Below are 22,162 nucleotides of genomic sequence, written 5' to 3'. Positions count from 1 at the left end.
AACTGTTTTTGTGTCATTAGCTCTCCTTTGATTCTTCCTGATCAATGTCATTATGTTCATTTATGTTACATAAGTTACAAAGCTTAATTGCTATTGGCAAATTATTATTGCATTAATCATTCTTGCCGTATATAATCTCTAGTTTTAAGTGTTATTCTATCTACATTTTACTTGGTTATTCTCTTAACATTATCATTTTTAACTTAGTTTGTTGTTATTAGGTACAAATAAGCTCCAAACGTAGGAAATGAGCTCTAGAGAGCCGAAAATGAAAGAAATGAAGGCAAGGAGGAAATGAGGGGCAGAAATGAATCAGAAATAGAGAAATGAAGCATTCTTAATCCTATTAGGAAAAGGAATCTCAGTTGAAGCAAGAATCCTGAGTCAATTAGGAGTCAAACTCGCGGAAATGATGGAAATGACAAATGACAGAATCTCAGTTGGACAAGGAAACCTAATCCTACTAGGAAAAGGAAACTTAATGTGACTAAGAGTCCCTGTTATACAAGGAGAACTTCGGAAGGTTATAGAACATCTCAAAAATGAAGAGTCCTTATTAGACTAGGAAACCTGTTGGCATAAGTAGTCGCGATCTTGATGACACTGGGATACCTAAGTGGACTAGGAGAGCCCAAGAACATTCAAGAAGCATCTAGAAGAAGTCCAAAACATCCTATACAAAGGTGAAATGGATTGGGAGTCGTTTCTGACAAGAAAAGATTACTAAAGATCAGATTTGGAATCCGTATTGGAAACAGATTAATTTTGGACGAATTTCAAAGTTTTAAGGAGAATCTACTTCGTATGCAATCAGGAAAAGAAAATAAAAGAGAATAATTATCAAATAAGGTTTCCTGATTGCATAAATATTGCAAGTTGGTTGAAATATGCACTAGATACGTTGGTAAATTAGGTAAAACTCCTACTTTCTAGATTCATATTGGATTGCTACTTCCTTTGGTGGATTTCTATTGGTTGGATGATGCATAAGAACTAGAGAAAAACCCAAACATCAAGCCTATGCCGTGCACTAAGGGAGGCTCTAGACGTTGAAAAATCATCAAAATCCATAATCAATTTTGAAAACCTCTCCCTTTACTCTCTAAATTTTGGCACCTCTCCCTTTACTCTCTAAATTTCGGCACCTCTCCATTGTTCAGGCATTGAAGCCGTGAAGCGAAATTCATCATCTCCATTCAATTCTTGTCGTAACTACCATTGTCGTGCACCACCTTTGAAGATCTTCTTGTGTTCTTGAAGCTTCCTTAAAAGTGTAACCATGACTTCTTTATATTGTTTTCGGTTTCTATGTTTTGTAATGTTAAATTGTATTTAACCACTAGCGTTATAGGATTTTTTTTTTTAAATGGATGTTTCGAAATTATGTGAAAATAAAAAGTATGTTTTAATGTTTAGTTTTCAATAACCTTAAAGCATGAAAACGTTTTAGAATTTTCAAATTATAATTTGCGATTTCATGATATGTTGATGATTGCTTGTTGATTTTTTGCTTCAATCCCACCTTTTATATGTTTTGTGTTCTTTGGTTGCACACTTGGAATTATAAGCATATAATTTTTCAAGATTAAGATTTGCTAACATTCTATGTCTTAATTGCTGAGTGGAAAACCTATAGTTCCTTAGGTAAATCAATAATGAGTTCTACAAGTTTGATTAGCGTTCTAACTCATGTGCTTTACTTAAATCAATCAAACTTCCATGAACTTTATGCATTAACTGTGTTTTGTTAAGGAATTGATCACTCACTAGTGATGCATGTTAAATAGGTTTAACTATGGTGCGTTCATCTAGTTAAATAATTAAGAGAAGTAATAAGGACTTTGTATTCGTTCATCTCCGTTGTTGATTGATTTCTTTCTATGACATGTTTGATTCGAAGTTTACGTTTGATAATCTACTTAACATGTTAATGGTTGTTAATTACATCTCTACTTCCTCCATTCAACTACTTCTACTTTGATTCAGATTTGTTTGATCACTTAGGTTATATAGTTAGATTAGAATACAAACATCATAAAGAAGTTTAAAGGGTGCTCCTGCAAGAAACCCAAACATCAAGCCTATGCCATGCACTATATAAGGGAGGCTCTAGACGTTGAAAAATCATCAAAACCCACAATCAATTTCAAAAACATCTCCCTTTACTCTCTAAATTTCAACACCTCTCCATTGTTCAAGCATTGAAGCCGTGAAGCAAGCTCCATCATCTCCATTCAATCCTTGGTGTAGCTACCATTGCCGTGCACCACCTTTGAAGATCTTCTTGCGTTCTTGAAGCTTCCTTAAAAGTGTAACCATGACCTTCTCTATATTGTTTTTTGTTTCTTTATTTTGTAACGTTAAAAACAATTTCACTAGCGTTCTAGGATTTTGTTTTAAATGGATGTTTCGAAACTATGTGAGAATAAAGAGTATGTTTTGATGTTTAGTTTTCAATAACCTTAATTGAAGCATGAAAACGTTTTAGAATTTTAAGATTATAATTTGCAATTTCATGATATGTTGATGATTGTTTGTTGAGTTTGTGCTTCAATCCCACCTTTTATATGTTTTGTGTTCTTTGGTTGCAAACTTAAAGTTATAAGCATATAATTGTTTCCAGATTAAGATTTGTTAGCGTTCTAGGTCTTAATTGCTTAGTGGAAAACCTATAGTTCCTTAGGTAAATCAACAATGAGTTCTGCATGTTTGATTAGCGTTCTAACTTATGTGCTTTGCTTAAATCAATCAAACTCCCATGGAACTTTATGCGTTAACTGTGTTTTGTTAGGGAATTGATCACTCACTAGCGATGCATGTTTGATAGGTTTAACTATGGTGCGTTCAGCTAGTTAAATAATTAAAGACTTTGTATGTGTTCATCTCCGTTCTTGATTGAATTCTTTCTATGACATGTTTGATTCTAAGTTTATGTTTGATAATCTGCTTAACGTGTTAATGGTTGTTAATTACATCTCTACTTTCTCCATTCATCTACTCCCGGGCCATCAGATACTCCATTCCAAATGCCACATCCATTGCAATCAATAGACGTTTGCGCTTGTCCAAACTCCTGTGTTATTTACCTGAAGAGTCAGCTATTTATTAAAATGAAAATTAAATTCCAACTATTGCATCCATTAAAATTTAATCACACAAAGCAAAGTCGTTACTTCTCATTCTTCTGCAAGGCATTTCTAAGAGAACCATTAACTATAAACTCTGTCACGGTTGCCACAGAACCTCCCGGGCCATCAAGTACAACGCCATAAAAAGCTACCACATTTGGGTGGTGCAAGTCAGAGAGGTTGATGGCCTCATTCCAGAAATCATTTCTCTGATACAATTACATAAACCAAAATACAGCTCAATAAGTGATACATTAATGAACAAAATTAGTAGTTTCTGAAAACAAGTGTCTGAGAAGACAAATCATCCGCTCCTGTTCTGAAGGTTTCCCAGCAAAACACCTATCATTGATTCGTTTGATTGCAACATCAATGCCCCTCCACTTTCCATGGTAGAAGATACCAAAGGTTCCATAACCCAATTCTCTGAGCTCTTCAAGGTCATTATTCTTAATAATCTACCAAAAACAGCAAAAAAATATATATATATATATATATATTCATGGCACAAGTTAACAGCACCAGATCACATTTAGGAAACATAGAACAATAAGTTTTTAACCTACAGCCAACCAATGCCATCTGATACTGGAAACCCCAGATTTGGCTCATCTGGATATTGGGTCTTGACGTCCTGAAATAGAAAACATAAATTAGAAAGCTGCAGTTGGAGAAAGCCTAAAATATAATGTTGTGCATGAGAACGAGAAATTCAGAAATTTAAGTGTATTAGTGCACATCCTCAAAAACACATATGAATTACTAAATAAACAACCTCAACGCTGTGCTACATGCTTGAAGTGCTTATTTGACCTTCATCTTGGTTGGAATCATATGCAGACTCAATATTTGTCATGAAAATCAAGAAGTGTACCAAAATCTTCGGCTAGAACGATCCCTACTTATTCTAAAATTGCAAGCTGAAAGTTGTTTACTCTTAGCTGCTCAACAATATGTGGCTGGAGAATTCTTAGAGTGCATTCCAGCTTCTTCAGTTGAGTCTTGAACATCTTACTATTCTGAAGAGTTAACTTAACCCCATCGTAAAGAAGTTGAAAGGGTGCTCATGTGAGAAAATCAAGAGCCATGGTGCAACCTGAACAGAAGATATATTAGTGTGAAGAAGATAAGCGGATGATTTTGAATTGATGTTGAATTGTATTAACGTAAGGCCATTCAATAGCCTTTTATACAAAAGATGAAGACATCCTTGCGAATTAGGGAGATGAAGACATCCTTTCCTAAAGCCTTGGTATAACAAAGGATCGATGCAATAATGAATAGAGATGATAGGAAACATAATGACACAGTGGATAACTTGTACCTCTTTGAGAATCCAGAGAAGAAGAGGATGTCAAATTTGAGGACTGTTGCGTGATTGGCCTCTAGATAAAATCTTTGAGTTTAGCCGGTTGAGTAATGATGCGAGAAGAACGACGAAGAGGAGGTTAAGAGGGAGGAGGAAGCGGTCTGGACGGTGGAGGCAGGATACACGGGTTGGATAGATTTGATGAATTGGACGGCGTGGGCTAGTTGCACGGGCTGGACGGATTTGACTCGTGGGTCTGAGCAGGCTCCGAATTGAAGCCGGACGAAGCGGCGGCCGGAGGCGTCCCTCCAGGCGGACTCAACGGAGAAGGCAAATGCTCTAAATTAAGACCAGAAGGAAATTCGAAATTTGGGATAGAGTTTTTGTCCATTTACCCTAATTCTAGGGTCATTTATCTCACTTACCCCATTAAGTTTTTAGAAAATTACATAGTAGCACCTGACCAAAGATGTAAACATAGAAAACTCACCTTAAAATAGATTTATACAAATAAGGACACGAGCATTTGAGTCACCCAATACCCAACGACCAAAAACGAAAACCCCAAAACCCACACCGAAAGAGCCAACACAGTAGCAGGGTAAGTTTTTCTTCAATTTCAAACTTGGTTCATGAATTTTTCTACGATTCCATGTAAAAGCAGTAGCAACATGTTAATTCGAGCTCAAATTTCAGATTTCACAGGCCTAAATCAGCAAAATCTCTTATATGAACTTCAGATGACACTAATCATTTAAACCATCTCTAAAAATCTCTTTTTTTTTTTGTCCACAGGCTAATGATTACTGTTGTCTAGTATTACTATTATTGTTGCAAACCATGCTCTTTTGTCTAGTTGCAGGGCCCCTATATGTTCCCCTATATGTTGCCACACGTGAATTGCCCAAGAATGGACATTCCATTTTGTCTAGTTTGTAGCAGCTTTTTGAATTCCTGCTTTTCTCTTAATTTGATTCTTAGCCGAAAGAGACTAAGAGAGATTTGGGCCCTGGGCCATCGCCCTGCCTGCCCTAGGCCAGGGCCGGGCCTGCTCAAGACTTTTTACTTACAAAGTAAACATTTATGCCAGCAGATCGAATAGTATTAGGCTCTGAAATTTGGTTATGATATTCTTATTAACAAGAAGTAGAACAAGGAAGAAAACAAAACCATTGAAGGCCCTATTTGGTAGTTTGAGGCCGTTGTAAAGAGGGAAAAGCGCAGATTAGGCCATAGTATAGAATTAGTCTACTCAACCTTATCTGGTTATCCATTTTAACTAAACATTTTGAGACAAGAGGATTAAGATAAGCATGTAATTATTTGTTAAGAGGTCCACTAGCTAGTAGCTTAAAAGTTTGGTTGTTGTTTTTGTTCTTTATGGGAGCCAACTTGGTTCTTTAACATTCTTTCATGACAAGCTATAGCTAGGTATACATTCATGTGCCATGAGCAGATAATAGATTAGACAAACCTCAAATCGGCTTGACAACGGGACAAAATGTCTATTTCAGTGTGGTTTGTAGATCAACTCAAAATTAGAGACAGATTTTAGATTTAATAAAAGAAATCGTTATATTATATATCAAAGTCTTCTAGTAATGAGTCAAGCTGGTTAATTATAAATTCATGCACATGAGCATATAATAGATTAGACAAACCTCAAATCAGCTTGGCAACGGGACAAAAAGTCGATTTGAGTGTAATTTAATTTTATTATAGATCAGCTCAAAATTATAGACAAACTTTAAATTTAATAAAAAAGTCATTATATTATATATCAGAGTCTCCTGATGAATAATGAGTCAAGATGGTTAGGTTAACATGATACAAAAACAAATTAATTGTTCTGATCACATTTCAGATCCGATTTACCAAACTCAAACTTGTTATTCTCGACTTACCAAACTCACATTTCAGGTTTGCTTTAGTGTTGTTTAACTTCATTATATGTCCGCTCAAAAATAAGAGACGACACTTTACATTCAATGAAATAAGTTGTTATAATAAAGGATCAAATTCTCCTAATGAATAAAGAGTTAAGTTGATTAAATTAACACGATACAAAAACAATATATTCGTTCAGATCACATTAAAGTTCGATCTACCTAACTATTCTCGATTTCTTTTACCGAACCGAACCGCACCGCGCCCGCCCCTAGTTTTTAGTTCAAGACTTCAAGTAGAGAAACCCGTACCCCATACCCCATACCAGCTTGTCTTCAACCTTATCCCATTTCCACCTCTGGAGTGACCAAACAACACAATGAAAGAAACAAAGCAACAAACCCGGGATAGCTATTTCCTTCCTCCATTAAAACACCCCTCGTGGCAGATACATGCACATGGAGCTTTGTCTCACTACCCGTACCCGAACCCACTCGGGGCCCCATTTGACCGACCCCAGATCATATATGAAATATTGAAATTTCCCACATCCATCCAAACCATTCAGGTCTTTTCCACTGTCGGGTTCTTTCTTTTCATTCAGACTGACTCAGCAACCATTCATCAAAACTCGGAAGAGATTAATAGCACATCGACGTGTATTTACACTAATAATAGTTGTTGGATCACTTTGGCAGTCACTGCGTAGAAGAATTTGATATCCAATATGGTAGGGCAGATTTGAAAATTCAGAACCCAACAACGTAATTCAGTGACTCGTGCTGTGTGATCCATTAAGGGAATTTTTCGGAACGTGAGGCAGTGAATATAAGTGGATCGACCTCGGGATGAAATCTGCTGTCCCAAAAACCCTATCCCAACACTATCCTCATGTTTTGATTGGCTTAGAATGATTAAAAAAATCATTATCTTAATCTTTCTTTCATTTTCTAATCTTAATGGACCAATCAGAATATGGAGACAGGCTTGGCACATGATTTTTGGGGACAGCAGATTTCATCCCGATCGACCTCAAGTTTTTCAACTGAAGCAATAATTTGATTAGAAAAAGTTGGGTTAGATTAGGATCTGACACGAAATGTGTGCCCACCCACCAAATACCAATCTTAGCTGCTAATACCAATAATCTAACCGAACAATGCTGCTTAATACGTACTTGATGCACTTTTTTCTTCTTCCTCAACATGGTTTTTATGCTTTTAATAGTAGGGTGAATCCCATGACGGTACTTACACAGTTACATTATTGCCGATCTGTCAGATTGGTACCTAAATTAAATTTACCTCCATATTAATACTTATAAGTTTCGATTGATTCTTTCATATGTATTTTACACTAAAAGCTAATCTTTGATCGATTCGTGATAACACAAATGAATATCATTTTAGACGACGGAGAAATCCTACAGAGCTCCGAATTAAAATATCGTTTTAGATCACATTTTTGACAGATTTGTAATAAAAGAATATCATTTTAGTCCAAGTATTGACGATATTATTTTTTTAGTGTTTTAAATAATATTTTCTCCGATTTGTGAACAAATAAGATTTAATCAACGGAGAAATATCATAGAGCACCGAATTAAAATATCGTTTTAGATATTTTGGCCAATTCGTGATAAAGGAATGCCGTTTTAATCAAAATACGGATTTTAGTGTTTAGGCAACATTTTGGTCGATTCGTGATAAAGCAATACCATTTGGGTAAAATTACGAATTCAGAGCATCGTTGTTGTACTGTTTTAGGCAACATTTTTGCCGATCCGTGATGATGTATAGAAAGAGAATTTGAAAACGGATAAGGGTGAGTAAGTTGGAAGAGAATTGGGAAACAAAAGCTTTTCGTAGCTAATTGATTAGCTCCACGTCCCATACATAGCTTTCGTTTTCATGATCGATCTTATCTTCATCCGCAAAGAGCCAAAGTCAGTTTCTTGGCTAATGCTGCCTGCCATCCCATGAATGCGATACAGTTCAAAAAGAGAAGCAATTGTAGCATAGGGGTCCTCAACCCTCTCACTTTCGTTTTGGCAGAGGACAGGGACTATTCCATTCCCTTGTGTAATTGTGTCTATGTCTTTCAAATATCGTTTAGCAACTTGCAACTTTCTGATATAGACTGCGAATAATTTCCCCATTTGACAACGATCATTTCACTTTTATATTCCAAATTTGAGAATAAGAAATTAAGAAGAAGAAGAAGAAGAAGTAAGAAGGATTAGATTGATACCAGAAAAATTTAAAGCTCGAATCTGCTTTTGAAAAACAAAAATATCTAAATTTAACAAGTTGGTGATAATTAAGGAAAGGGGTTCGTTTCAAGTGAGGAGAAGATATTATGGTTTGATTAGTCCGATCAGGTGGGCGAATTCTTGCTGCACATGCTCAATTCTAGCCTCAGGTGCCCGGCATCAACAGAAAAAGGTCGACGATGACCGGAATCTTAATTATTTATTTTTTAAAGTCCATAAATTGGTTTAAATTAGATTCATTCTGATTCCCAATACGTACTGGTCTTGACAATTTCTTGGCTTCAATTTTAGAACACAACCCCTGCACAAGATGAAATAATAAAATTAGATAAATGGAAAAAGAATAATTAATCAGCTGGAAAAAATAACGATTCACCTCCATAAATCCGGAAAATGGTAACGGAGACGAAGTCAACGGGAGGAAGAGACGGTGAATAGTAACAGAGACGAAGTAAATTCCGGTCAATAGTCACGACATGACGCACATCTGGAGTACTTAACGCAGCTGACTATAGATCGGAGATGGTACTGAAGAAATGGACTGGAAAATCGAATTGAACCCAAGTTACCGGAATTTTAACGAATGGATTCGATCTGAATTTAATTTCGGGGCTCAATTTAAGATGTTTCAAGTGGAAGTTAATCGAGTCCTGGAAAGCTAAGCTTGGAGACACCAACAATGGCGCGCCAAAGATACATATAATTTGTATTTCTATATACACAGAAGGGCTAGGTTCTTCATCACATCACTAACAATAGTCCTCTAGAGCAGTTCGGTCACCGGAGGACACAAAAAAACCAAGTCCGTTCCGAATCATACCAAATCCATCAGATCACTACCGCCGGATTCTGCCACGTGCGGCCTCAAATTTGCCGGAAGTTTCATGAATATTTGGATCCGAAGGCTGCAATTTCTCCAAAATTTGTTACCAACTGGACTTACTCGCTGCACTTTGACATGGTGGAGAGACGGCTGGGCCGGGGACGGAAATCGGCACGGCGCCGCTGGCTGTGGGAGGAGGGGCGGATCAGAGCGGCCAAGGCGCGCTTCACGAGATCGCCTTCGACGCCGCCGATCCTGACAAGCGAGTTCGTCATCGCCGATCTACGCGCGTTGAGGCGGTTCTGCGAGTACGGCGCGGCGGAGGAACTCGACACGTGCGAGCCACAGTTCTTGTGTAGGCTGCACCGGAAGGAGCCTGGGTGAGAAGTAGGGGAGCACATACAGGTCCTCTTAGGGTTGACCTGCTTCTTCATCGCGCTCCGGTGGTGGCTGCCGGAGCCGTGCGGCGAGACGGAGATGGAGCGGCTGGGGGAGGTAGGGCGGTCGTGGAGAGAGAACCGGACGGACTGAGCCGAGGGAGAGGGTCTGGCGAGGCTCACGCGCGGGGGAGAGGCGGCGCGTGTGAAAAAACCACCGGCGGATCGGGAGGAGAAGCTGGAAGTGGAGGAGGCGAAGCCGGTGGAGGAGGAGGAATGGGAGGTGTAGAACCTTCCGGAGAGTGAGGGTGAGGCGGTGGACCGGAGGACCGATCCAGTTGCTGACGACCTTCTAGAAGCTGTTGCCATTTTCAGTTGAGGTTTCAGAGAGAGAAAGTGAGGGTGTTTTAGAGAGAGAAAATGAGGGAGGAGAGAGGTTTTTTATTAAGCTGCGTTTTGCTGCCCAAATTGGCAAACCTAGCTTCACTCGAGCTATGTATTTATACCGAAGGGGACGAGAAATTGGGGAAAATATCGCGAGAATTATTCAAACGGTTACGGAATTTATTTAATGGGATTGCATTAGTGCCCTCCAGTTTTCCTTATTTGCTTTGGAATCTTCTGGTGGTCCTTGCCTTGGTTTTTAATTGAGTTGTGTATAGCTGTAAACTGTGATTAATATTTTTTTTCACAATATTACGCGTAAATCATTTTTATTTCATTAAATGTCCTTTACTAATTGTTTTACCAACAAAGTTTCCTTCTTGATGTATTTTTCAGATTTTTTGAAAAGTTGTCGAATCGAACTTCTCAACTTTTTTAGTCCTATACATTCATGCACAATCTCATTATTTAATGACATGTTTATTTACTTAAAACTAAAAATATTTAGACAACGTGATGGATGTGAAAGGGGCAACTATAAAAGATAGAGTAAATAACTATATTGTCTTGTATAATTTTAATTTTTGTTGTTTTAAGTTTAACGCAATTACCTCTCATAATAGATTTCCTAATAAACATCACAAATTATGTGATGCAACCACCGCCACTACATAATGAAATACTTGAAAAAATTAGGAAATATTTATTGGAGTCACTTGAATTCTAATTTCTGAAAGAAATTATATATTGAAATCATTTCCTTAACTTTAATATTCATTTCACTTACGTAAATTGTCGGAACTTCCAACTTGAAATTCCCCATTACAATTAGACCACTTATTTGCTAATGAATTCTTATGCCACATGTTTTAGAGATGCTTAAATCATAAAATGAATTGAATTTGGTTGTATATATGGCAGTTACATATACCTCAAGCAAACTAAATTAAAAAAATGTTCATAATCCATGAGATTGTTCTATGGCCCCAATCAATGTGGAACCACCCATTTAGATTCAATTAATCGAACATAGAATATAATTCCTCCTTAAAAAAAAACCCTCTAATCAAATTCAAGGCACCTGCCTAATTAGGAACCTCTTCCTAATACACAGAAACTACTATTTTAAAACAAGTCCTTGATTGCAATTACGTAATAGTTTAGGGACCGAACCAGAAACTAGAGCAAACAGTTAGGGTTGGTTAAAATGAAACTGGGGGAGGACTGGAGCACTAGAGTTCCAACGGTTTTAAGAAACTAGCGGCAGAGCACGCAGAGAGAGGCGCGCTTTTTCGCGCCGGAGAAAATTAAATTAATAATAATAACGCTGGAGCGTTCAGAATACTGTGGGAGACTGACAGGCAGTAGAGAGTGGTCTCCGTCTTGCACATACTTTCCGTTACGACGCGCATACACGCCTTAACCTCCACGTACCACTATCATCACTGCACCCATTCACTTTTCGGCCCACTGTTTTCTTTCACCCGTTTTTGGTTCTGTGTTTTCTTAATTAATTCTAAATTAGTCGTTACGTGTAATTTCGTGACTCAAAATGAACCGTTAGATTGAATTTTTGACTAGTACAATTAGTCTGTATATATTGCGGATTCTCATTTGGGCAAGAAGAATAGTTAATCTTTGTACTTGTGATCTCGGTGACTTCTTAATAAAAACGTCGGAAATGTATATGCAATGTGACTTCGGTTTTAACTGTATAGAGAATAGTGTTTATGTATTATAGAGGGCTCGAGAGATTTATGATCACTCAATAACTCTTAAATCGAAGTATAGATTGAAATACTTGTATTACTCTAATTATGCAAATAAAAATCTTTAAAATAAGGGTGACATAAAACAGATGGCAAATGAGATGTAAAATACTAAAGAAGTTATTCGCATACGTTATTTTTTTTTGAAGTGTCGCATACGTTATTAATGTCACACATATTACTTAGCTTCCAAAATGTAGATCGAAGACTAAACTTAAATTTTGAAAGTTTTTAATTTATACATTGTCGACCTGAAAATTTACGTATTATTTTCTTTAATTATTATTAAAACGTATAAGATAACTTAAATTAACAAAATTACATTTCTTTTTCTGGTTGTTTGAAATGTTGTCTTCACTGTAGAAGATTTACACCTTAGTTTACACGGTAAGCAGAGGTTCGATTGTAAAAAAAAAAATATATATATATATATATATATGTATATATCTATCGTGAGGTGACCTTTCAAAACATAGAAGATACCTTTCAAAATAAATATCCATTCTCGAACTGAAAAAGAATGAATTAGACACCAACGGAAAGAATAAAAAAAAAGTCATTGGACTACAATTATAATTGTCCGACACACCGACACGCACACAAATAATACATCTAAACCTGTCCTAATTACAATGTAAGCATCCACATTAATCCAAAAATTGAAACCAAAAACCACCATTATACTACCAATTAATACCCAAAAAATAAAACTTTTTTTCCGATTACTCAAAAAAATTAATTGTTAATCCACAAAATAAATGTTTTTTTCTCCAGCCAATAAACGAAAAATTATATTTATTTTTGTGTTACAGATCTGGGGAGCTGAGATCATGTGATTTGCCTCTGGTATTTTCCGAGGGAATCAAATTGGGGACCCTTCAAATTGTGGATGTGGCGCGCTTCCCTTTAGGTGGGGGGACACGTGGTGCTTTACAAGCAGTGTGTCATTTTGCATTCTACACTACGTGTCGTCTATCGAAACGGCCAGAAGGGGTTGCTTTAGACGTAAACCATTAGGCAGGTTTAAGCTTTTAAATCTCTGATTAATTAATCTAAGAAGATTAAAAAACTTGAACACTATGGACACGTGGCTAGGTCATTGGTAGTAAGGTGGGCTGTGGGCCAGAGAGAGAGAGAGCCCAATCCAGAAGGGGATGCTTGACGAAGTCCGTGGCGGAATAGAGGTCAACAAATGGAACCATCTGGGAACAAAGTTGAAATCAAAGGGCGGGAGAGTGGAGACAAAGAATCTAAAAGACGGTTTTGGCACGCTTAGGACTTCTGGAACGTTTACACACTATACACAATCTATGCAGACATTTCCCAACCATATGTCTATATTCTTTTTTCATTGTGTGATTCACTGATTACATAATTAAAATTTAAAGTAGTTATCGGATATACGAGTAATAATGTGTTCGATGAATTGTTGTTTGATAGTTTGAATGTTGATATTGTTATTTTCCTTCTTGTATGTTACCTAACTAGTTAATTTAAGTCTAAAACGAGAGCTAAACCCTAATTCATTAATTAATTATTTTCCATGCTTAAAATATTGATTACCAAAATCATAATATATATATACAGATTTGCTCACCTAATATATATATATATATATATATATATATATATATATATATATATAAGTGACAAGCTAAAACACGATATAAATAATTATGTTCCAGTTTCATTATAAAGTTAAAATTCTCTCTAAAGAGATATTCACGCCATTCTCTAAACCCTAAAGGTCGGTTTTTTTCTAAGTACTAGTTCGAGCTCGTCCGGCGGCGCCCCGGCGTCGGGCCTGGCCTCCGGGCTGCGTTGACGTCTAGGGGTTTGCTGTCGGACGGGTATTGACGGCTAGTGCTCGTGGGTTTCCGTCGGAGGGGTGCTACACTGGGCTTGGCGGCTGGTTTTGGCTGGGCTAGGGAGAGGCGGTGGTAGTGCAAACAGGGCCGGCGGTCGATCCCTGATGTGGGTTTCTTGGTCGGCGGCGCCCCGGGTTTTTCTCGTTGGCGGTGTGCGGTGCAGAGATCTGGATTGAGGTTTGGTTTCTCTGGGCTGGCATGGGTTGTGACGGCGGGGCCGTGGCGGTTTGGGTCGCGGGTAGTGAGAGATTGCGGCGGCATGGATCGAGGTGGCTCGAGTCATGGCGGCGTGCGATGGACGAAGCTTGGCCTGATTGTTTCGTACGGCGGAGATGGGATGGAGCAGGTGGACTGAACCTGACCACGCTGTTGGGCCCTGCGTGGGCTTTCTTTGGTGGCTGCTCTTTTGGGCTTTGAGTTTTTGGGCTGGGGTTTTGGCCCTAGTCCATTATTTATGTTTTAGCATAGTCTTTTACAATAATTTCCTTTTAGATGCACATTATGTGCACTTTATATATGTATCTCTAGTGCCTCTGGAGTAGTACCAAATGAGGATCTCCGCTATATCTATGTACATGAATGTCTAATGGGTAGGTCTATTTCTATGTACCACTGTGGGTACTACCACTACCTTCTTGTCTGTCTGTAGATGGCAGCGGAAGAGTATGTAACGGTCTATTCTGGCTTTAGATGAATATATCTATCGGTACCCGACTTCGGGTTTGATTAAAAAAAAAAAAATTATAAATTTTAATTAAAGTAACAATTCGATTATCAAAACTATGTTTTGAAGCTTTGAAAGCTCTATTTCGACGGTAGTCCATACAAAACTTAATTTATCGGAAATTTTGATATAAGATTTGAAAAATTGTCTACTAGAGTGATAAAGAGAACTCAAATTTTTTCACTTCTGATCATCTCGGTCGCTTACTTCAAAATAATTTCTCTCTCCTTACGATCTATATGTGTGTGTCTATGTTTATTTTATTTATTTATTATCACTTTTGCCTTTTTCTCTCTCCATAAAAATACTATATCTATGCTAGCTCTCTTTTATGAGCCTTTTCCTTTAGGTACATGAAGCTTTTTCTTTTTATCCAAATTACAGAAATAATTTGCTTTATTGGTCGCAAAGGTGATAGAAGAACCAAACATGAAACATTTCATTGCATACTTTTTCTTTTCACCTTTCATCTTTCTTGATTTTTTACTAAATTAAATCTTCTGTTATTGTAAAGAAGAAGGTTGTGAAAATGGATCCAGCTCATTTTATTCACATATCTTAAAGTATAATCCTGTAATAATTCATATATTATTCTTGCAACATTGGCCTGCAGCTAAACAAGACCCCAATGCAATTACCATTATCCACACAGATTATGCTCCTTAATCAAATAATTTTACGGCTAATTGAGTAGCTTGTAACAGCACCAACATTGTCATAATTAAAGCACATACGTATATTCCAACTTGATTTTATGCCTATACTTTGTCTTAATACTACTTTCTTCACGAACCTCTGCATTATTTTTGGCACTTTAGCCTGCAGCTGAAATAGATACCCATGCAATTATTCAACTTAATGTCATTATGCTACTAAATAATCAAACATTTTAATGATTAAGTTGCTTTTAACAGAACCCCACACAACCTACCATGCATATGCCTATAATTAAAGCACATATATATTCATATAATTCGATTTGGATAATGTGTGATGTGGGAGTTCATGACATATTGTATGCAAGAAACAAAACGATGACAGTAGGGCAACGCCTATAAGTGCATAAAAATTAAGGAGACTTGAAAGTCCATACCCCAGTCGATATTTAGATTCTCAAATGGGGTAGTTGAAGTTGTTGCAAGTATCTTTACTTCGATCATATCTTCTTCTGAAATATCGAAGGAGGCGGTAGTTTCGATTCAGGGGCGGAGCCACATATAGGCCAGCTTGGGCACTTGCCTAGACTGAGTTTTTCTTGTTTACCTTGATTTATATATATTGGCTGAATGAAGCTACCTAAAACATAACAGAAAAGAGCAAAACCAGATAAATCTTGCCTTACTTAAGCTGGGTTTTTCTTATTTGCCTTGAATCTTGCCTTACCTAAGAAACTTTTATGGATCCGCCACTGTTTCGATTGATTTTCCAAACCGATCGAGGCTACCATCACGATACTACCAATTAGTTGGTTCGATTCACCTCTTACATCAATGGTGTTGCCCACAGTAATTACAAAGAATGAGATCCTTTCGATCACTTCTGCAACCTAATTGCAGCCCTTCGATTACTTGCTTAATTGATTTGATAATTTTGATTGATTGCTGTGAGTGGAATTTGGTTGGTTTATAAACTTAATATGCACGTCATGTAGCTTCAACAACTTAATCGACACACACATATAGTAATATATATCTTGATTAGTTGGGTTGGCAGCTCATCCAACTCCTCGAATCTCTTTCAGAAAAAGAAAAACAAACTGATTGTACGTTTACAGCGGTGGTAGTAGTCGTAGTAGTAGTTTCTTTGTCATTTAAAGATGAAGTTATTTTGGTGGACGATTAGCTAGAAACTATTAAGAAAGAGACATTGCGTCAAAGCTTTTGCATCCTGCATGTTACTACTTGTTAAGAGGTTGGTAGTGAGTCAACCATCGATTTTACGTTCTCTGTGTGCTGCAGTAGTGCTGATAATTGATACTATTAATACCTAGGGTTACATCAGTATAATATTAATTGATTGAATCTCGAACCCTAAACCCTATTATGGTAGTTACTTAATTTGCTTGCAAACTAATCTACCCGATTTTTCATAATCTTGCTTCTGCCCGAAACCCTAATCATACTGCTTGCTGAGCCCACAGATTGCTGGTAGCTCGCAGGTTCCAATCTTAGGTCACTTTTGTTAGGTTTAGGGTTTTCGGCTACTTCATACGAATTGAATAGATTGAGTACCGGTCAAGTAATTTGTCAAGCAGTGATTAGCTATTTGTTCCAAGAAGTATCCAATATAAAACCAGCAATAGCCATTAAGGCCGGAATAGATAGCCTCCCACATGCTGTGAATCTTCTTCTTTCTGATAAATGTCATTAATCTTTACTTAAATAGCTCTTAATTAGTGGACTAGGAATATGGTCACTGAGAAGAATAGTCAGCCAAGTTGTTCCTTTGGGTCAATCATTTCAAGCTTAGCTAGCCAAGTCTCTCTCCATCGCCTTCCTTATTCAATTCCATCATGTAATTTTCTTCCTTATTCCCAAGTCAATCCATATCATTGGTGACAAGTATTATGTATATATAATACCCCCAAGCAGTACACTCTAGAAGTAAGTGTGTCCTAAACGCGTATTATAAATTACATTATTGTTCTTTAATAACTAGATAACCATGGTATCAACTTAATAAAAATCCCATGAGATATTTATGTTAATTAATTGATCAAACAATGCAACTCTTCGATTTGGTGGAATTCATTATAGTTATCCTCACGGAGGATAATAGTGTCTATAAAAGATCAGCTACTCTATCGAAGGAGATTTGGGGCCGTGATCACTTACCCAATTTTAGCCTAAAAATTACCCACTTACTCCACTAAGAGTTTTTTAACCCCATTTACCCAATCCAGCAGTGTTTGACAGTATTGCCCTCATTTTAATTTATAAATTACACTTATATCTATCTCTCTCTCTCATCCCTCCAATATGCGTTTTCTCCCTCTCTCATCCTCCGATTCCGATATGAACGGTCCTCTCTCTCTCTCTCTCTCTCTCAGCCATGGCAGCTCCGGCGGCCAATTTATCCATGCCGCGCCTCCTCCACGAGTGCATAGCTTACCAACGTGCCCTGGATCTCAACCTCGACCACCTCCTCTCCCAGCGCTCTGACCTCGACAAGCACCTCTCCAATCTCCAGAAATCCTCCCAGGTCCTCGACATCGTCAAGTCCGACGCCGACCACGTCCTCTCCAACGTCTCCTCCACCTGCGACCTCGCCGACCACATTAGCGCCAAGGTCCGCGAGCTCGACCTCGCCCAGTCGCGCGACAACTCCACGCTCCTCCGTTTGGACGCGATTGTGGAGCAATTTCTGGGTGCCCAGAGCACTTTTTTTTTTGGTTCGTCAGAGGTCCGGGAAGCTCAAACCTCCACGCTGGAATCGGGTCTGGGCTTCGCTGGCAAGGCTCGGACGACGTCACTCTGTTGGATGGCGTGGTTCTGATTTTTTTTTTTTTTTTTGGTAAATTTGGCAGAAGACTTATAAGGAAAGAAGAAAGAAGAATGAAAAAAAAAGTTTTATTGAGTAGTTATACATGTCTATTGCGGGGCAATAATATGATTATTGGGAGACAATAATATGAGTATTGGGGGGCAATAATATGCATATAAATTGATCAATTGTGCCTGTAGTGTATTCATTTTGGTTTTGGGAGTTTATACAATTCACTGGAGGGCAATAATATGATTATTGGGAGGCAAGAATATGAGTATTGGGGGGCAATAATATGATTACTGGGGGGCAATAATATGGTTACTGGGTATTATTAGGGGCAATGAATTTAGACGCCGGAATCCGATCACCAGTCCGGTAGTCGGACTCAGGATTCCGGTCACCGGTCGCCGGAGTCGGGTCACTGGACCGCCACCGGAGTCAAGTAAGGTCTCCAATGACTTCTTTCTCTAAGTGACAAAGAAGGAGAGGGCAAAATTGTCCCAAAAATAAATAAAAATGAATTAAAAAAATACTTAATTGGGTATTAAGGAAATAATCTCTGAGTGTTTGGGTAAGTGGGCAATCTCTTAGAGTGTTTGGGTAAGTGGGCAATTTTCAAGCTAAAATTGGGTAAATGATCATTTCCCCATTTAAAGACGGTCACTGATATAGTTTTTGAAAAGCTAATTAAGATATCCGGTCAATATTGCATACCTATTAAGTAAGGGGCAAGAATAAGTCATTTGATCGAATGTTCCTCGATAAAGTATGAACATACTTATCATATGATGATTTAATGTAGAATTCCAACTAGTCCACACTCTATTACAAGTTGATAGAGGTCGGCAAGTAATGTAAAAAAATTATGGTAACTACTAATTAGTCCACAAGTAATAATTAGTTATGGTTTCGTGGAAGTCACTGCAAAGCAATCACAAAATAGATATTATAGAGGTTTCACTCCACCTAGCTATTGTCTATTTCTGTTGCTTTCAACTAGTATGAATTGCATCTCCAATCAAATGGAAATGTCCTCCCACATGGTGGGGGGGTCGCACAAAACTTCGGCTGGACCTGAATTGTATGGTCCATTATCTTTATGTCAAGGGCTGCAAACCAATTAATACTGCAATGGCTGCTTCTTATTTCTGAAATTTCCCAGGTCAAGGGTCAAAACTCCCAAGCACAAGCATTTGATTTGAATCCTTGGTTTGATTTGACCTAATTTGCTTCTAGTTTCCTCTACTCGAGGACCCTTCACCAAGTCCATGGCTACTTTTCTTCTGCCCCAACTCCATGGGAACCTACAGTACGTGTGTCCTAAGTAGCAACACTTTGATTTTGATTTGGTTTCAATTAATAGCAAACAAATCAGATAGCTGAAAAAATTGACCATCTATTTTGGTCCTGCTTTGCTCAATTTCTTTTTAGAAATTAAAGAGAAATTGGTTAAAATAGAAAAATAAAAAAAATATAAAAACATTCCGACCTACCGGATTCGAACCAGTGACCTAAGGATATCTGATGGTTATGCCAACTACAGTCCTCCGCTCTACCAACTGAGCTAAGATCGGTTTGCTACTATCGTGCTCTTTCTTTTATATATCGTGTATAAGGTAGTTTATAGTGTACTAGAACAAGTGGTTGATCATCACCGATACTGCTTCCTGAATAAATTAATGATATATGAGTACTGATTGGGTCTCCATGATCATCTAGATTCTTTTGCTAATTGATGTCACAGTGTTTCACTTATTAAAATGTTCGTGTATTGTATATTGTATATCTCATGATCAAGTACGATATTTTGAATTCAGAGATTGTATTATATGCTAATGTTGATACTATATTGTTTTGACGATCTGTGGGTAAGGTGGGGATGGATCAAATTTGTCAATGTTGTTATGATATATGCATATGCAGAACAACTCTAGCCTCCATTGTTGCTTGTTCATCACATTCTTTGTCTGCATTGTTGCTCGTTTGACACAATTATTTGTGGCAAAATGATGAACAAGCTTGTATGATCCAAATACAATAATATGATGCATATTAGCGTATAAAGAATGATCATATAAGAACAGGGCTAAACATACAGTAAATCAATCTCTAATTTCTTATACCTTCTACAACATATATACAAAACACCACTATATTTAAAGTACTTCTCTACAGACTACAGATGCTTATACACACATTTGAACATGGTTCTAATAACCCAATTGGGTCAGAAGAGAAATGAAAATTAAATAAATATCCAAATCCTACAATTGTTTTCAAAAAAGTGCAAAGATATCCAAATCCTGTAATTGTGATCAAGAAACTGCAACTCCATTTCTGCTGTGACTCACCAAGCAAAACCTGCTAGGCTTTGGCTGGAACTTTCTCCTTCTTTGAAGATCCTGACTAGACGAGGGCTTGTCGGCTTGATAGTTTGGAGAAAGATTTCTTTTATCGAATTTGGTTTTACAACATCTTTTGCAGGTCTACTACTGCTAATTGTAGCCTGCCTATTATTCGCATTACTTCTGTGCAAACGGCACCTGAAAGAACCTGAATGTTCTGTAGGTGAACATAGACATGTACGATTCAAGGAGATGTGTGATTTTGAGGCCATTGGAATATTGGTATTCAAGTTTCAACTAGAATATTAGAGGGTTTTGTTTTTCTGTTTTCTAAATCAAACTCATTAGGGGCTTTAATTTATATAAGCTTTGATCTGGATTGTATTGATTACCTTCACTAACCTTTTGCTATCAAATCTTGTCAGGTAAGAAAAGGTCCTCCAGTCAAAGTTGGAAGCATAAGAATTTTATTTAAATGTCAAAATCAGTTTTACCATTCACTTAATTGCTTGAAGTTACTTGAAAGTAACTTAAATTCATTGTCCTAGCCTATTATAGACAAACAAACTTAATTTATTGATAAGAGGATATGCTTCAACTCCTGTGTTTAGAATTTTTATATTGAAAAAGAGTCCCATAATAAAGGAAGAAGCTTTGTATAAAAAGTTGAGGATGTGCTCTTTGGATTGGTTTATGCAGAAGAGGTGATTGTTCAATTGGTTTCTTTCTTGCACAGTTAATTCAAATCGTAATTCTTAAGTTTCTGCAATGGTCCAGCTAGCTGCACAATAAGCAGATAAGATAAACATAAGATACCTAGTTTAGTATCTACTGTATTTCATCATTCACCCAAACAACTTCAATTCACACATATGATGTTGATCGACACTAAAAATAACATTATCTGCAGTTTATTTTTTTTGTCTACTTATCTTTTGGACTAGAAGTCTTCCACATTCGGAGCACGTCTGATTTCAGATAAATTATATTATTTGGATTAAAAGGCTAAGAATCTGAGATTGATCATAGGTCAATGATTGTATGGTTTTTATGTGGTGTGTAGTTGTCATGTTCAATTGATGAACTGGGCGGCTAAGATTGGTCTTGACTCTTTGATGCTTCTGTAGCTTAAGAAACTACTCAACTAGGACTTCAGACTTGGTAGCAACTTGTTTGTTTTTGTCAACTGTATTCCTCAGCAAACATATATATCATAGAGAATAAAAATGCAAAACAAACAGTTAATTTTACTCAACAAGAAAGCAGATAGATAGTCTTCTTTAATTTTTGGGTATGAAGAAAGAGGGGTAATAGACTCCAGTTCACCGCGAAGTTTAGTAGCTGTCGGAATGAAACAGTGTCGTCCTTCGTCTACTAAGCTAGCTGTGCCTTTTGACTCAAAAAAAAAAAGAAGAAGAAGAAATTCAGTTTGGTGATGTGTTTATTGACACACAAAAATTGCAGTTCATGAAGATGGGAAATTAAAAATCCGACCTACCGGATTCGAACCAGTGACCTAAGGATATCTGATGGTTATTCCAACTACAGTCCTCCGCTCTACCAACTGAGCTAAGGTCGGTTGATGCTAACTTGCACGTTCTTCCATATACACAATAATTTAGGCTTCCAGCCAAAGTGAATAAGCACAAGTAACCTAAAATGAATGAAAATATTTACAACCACCCCAGATCCTTTGTTCTCCTCCTTTAATGCTTATAGCAAGATAGTCACCATGAATGCAGAATGCTAGAAGTGCATAACTGTCCAGATTAGAGATGAGATCGGCCGAC

The 22,162-nt window shown here is 37.4% G+C and overlaps 1 protein-coding gene and 2 non-coding genes across 3 annotated transcripts; all 3 read right to left on the bottom strand.

The window, feature by feature from the left end:
• Positions 1 to 9,191: 9,191 nt before the first annotated feature.
• On the bottom strand, positions 9,192 to 10,287 carry LOC133709377 (uncharacterized). The gene has a single exon (XM_062135103.1). It carries the CDS (start codon positions 10,163 to 10,165, stop codon positions 9,536 to 9,538), a length of 630 nt encoding a protein of 209 aa, XP_061991087.1. The 5' UTR covers positions 10,166 to 10,287; the 3' UTR covers positions 9,192 to 9,535.
• A 9,223-nt stretch (positions 10,288 to 19,510) lies between these two features.
• Positions 19,511 to 19,601, bottom strand: TRNAY-GUA (transfer RNA tyrosine (anticodon GUA)). The gene is given in 2 exon segments: positions 19,511 to 19,546; positions 19,565 to 19,601. It is a non-coding gene; the product is annotated as a tRNA-Tyr (tRNA).
• A 2,259-nt stretch (positions 19,602 to 21,860) lies between these two features.
• TRNAY-GUA (transfer RNA tyrosine (anticodon GUA)) lies at positions 21,861 to 21,951 on the bottom strand. Its single transcript is given in 2 exon segments — positions 21,861 to 21,896; positions 21,915 to 21,951. It is a non-coding gene; the product is annotated as a tRNA-Tyr (tRNA).
• Positions 21,952 to 22,162: the final 211 nt, after the last annotated feature.

This window comes from Rosa rugosa, chromosome 1, assembly GCF_958449725.1.
Source record: "Rosa rugosa chromosome 1, drRosRugo1.1, whole genome shotgun sequence".
NCBI lineage: Eukaryota > Viridiplantae > Streptophyta > Magnoliopsida > Rosales > Rosaceae > Rosa > Rosa rugosa.
The sequence above is the reverse complement of the archived record's forward strand: the minus strand, read 5'-3'. Positions and strand labels throughout refer to the sequence as shown.

What these genes read in the sequence shown, in the direction of transcription:
- LOC133709377 (XM_062135103.1), bottom strand. Translation starts at nt 10,165, where the DNA reads ATGGCAACAGCTTCTAGAAGGTCGTCAGCAACTGGATCGGTCCTCCGG.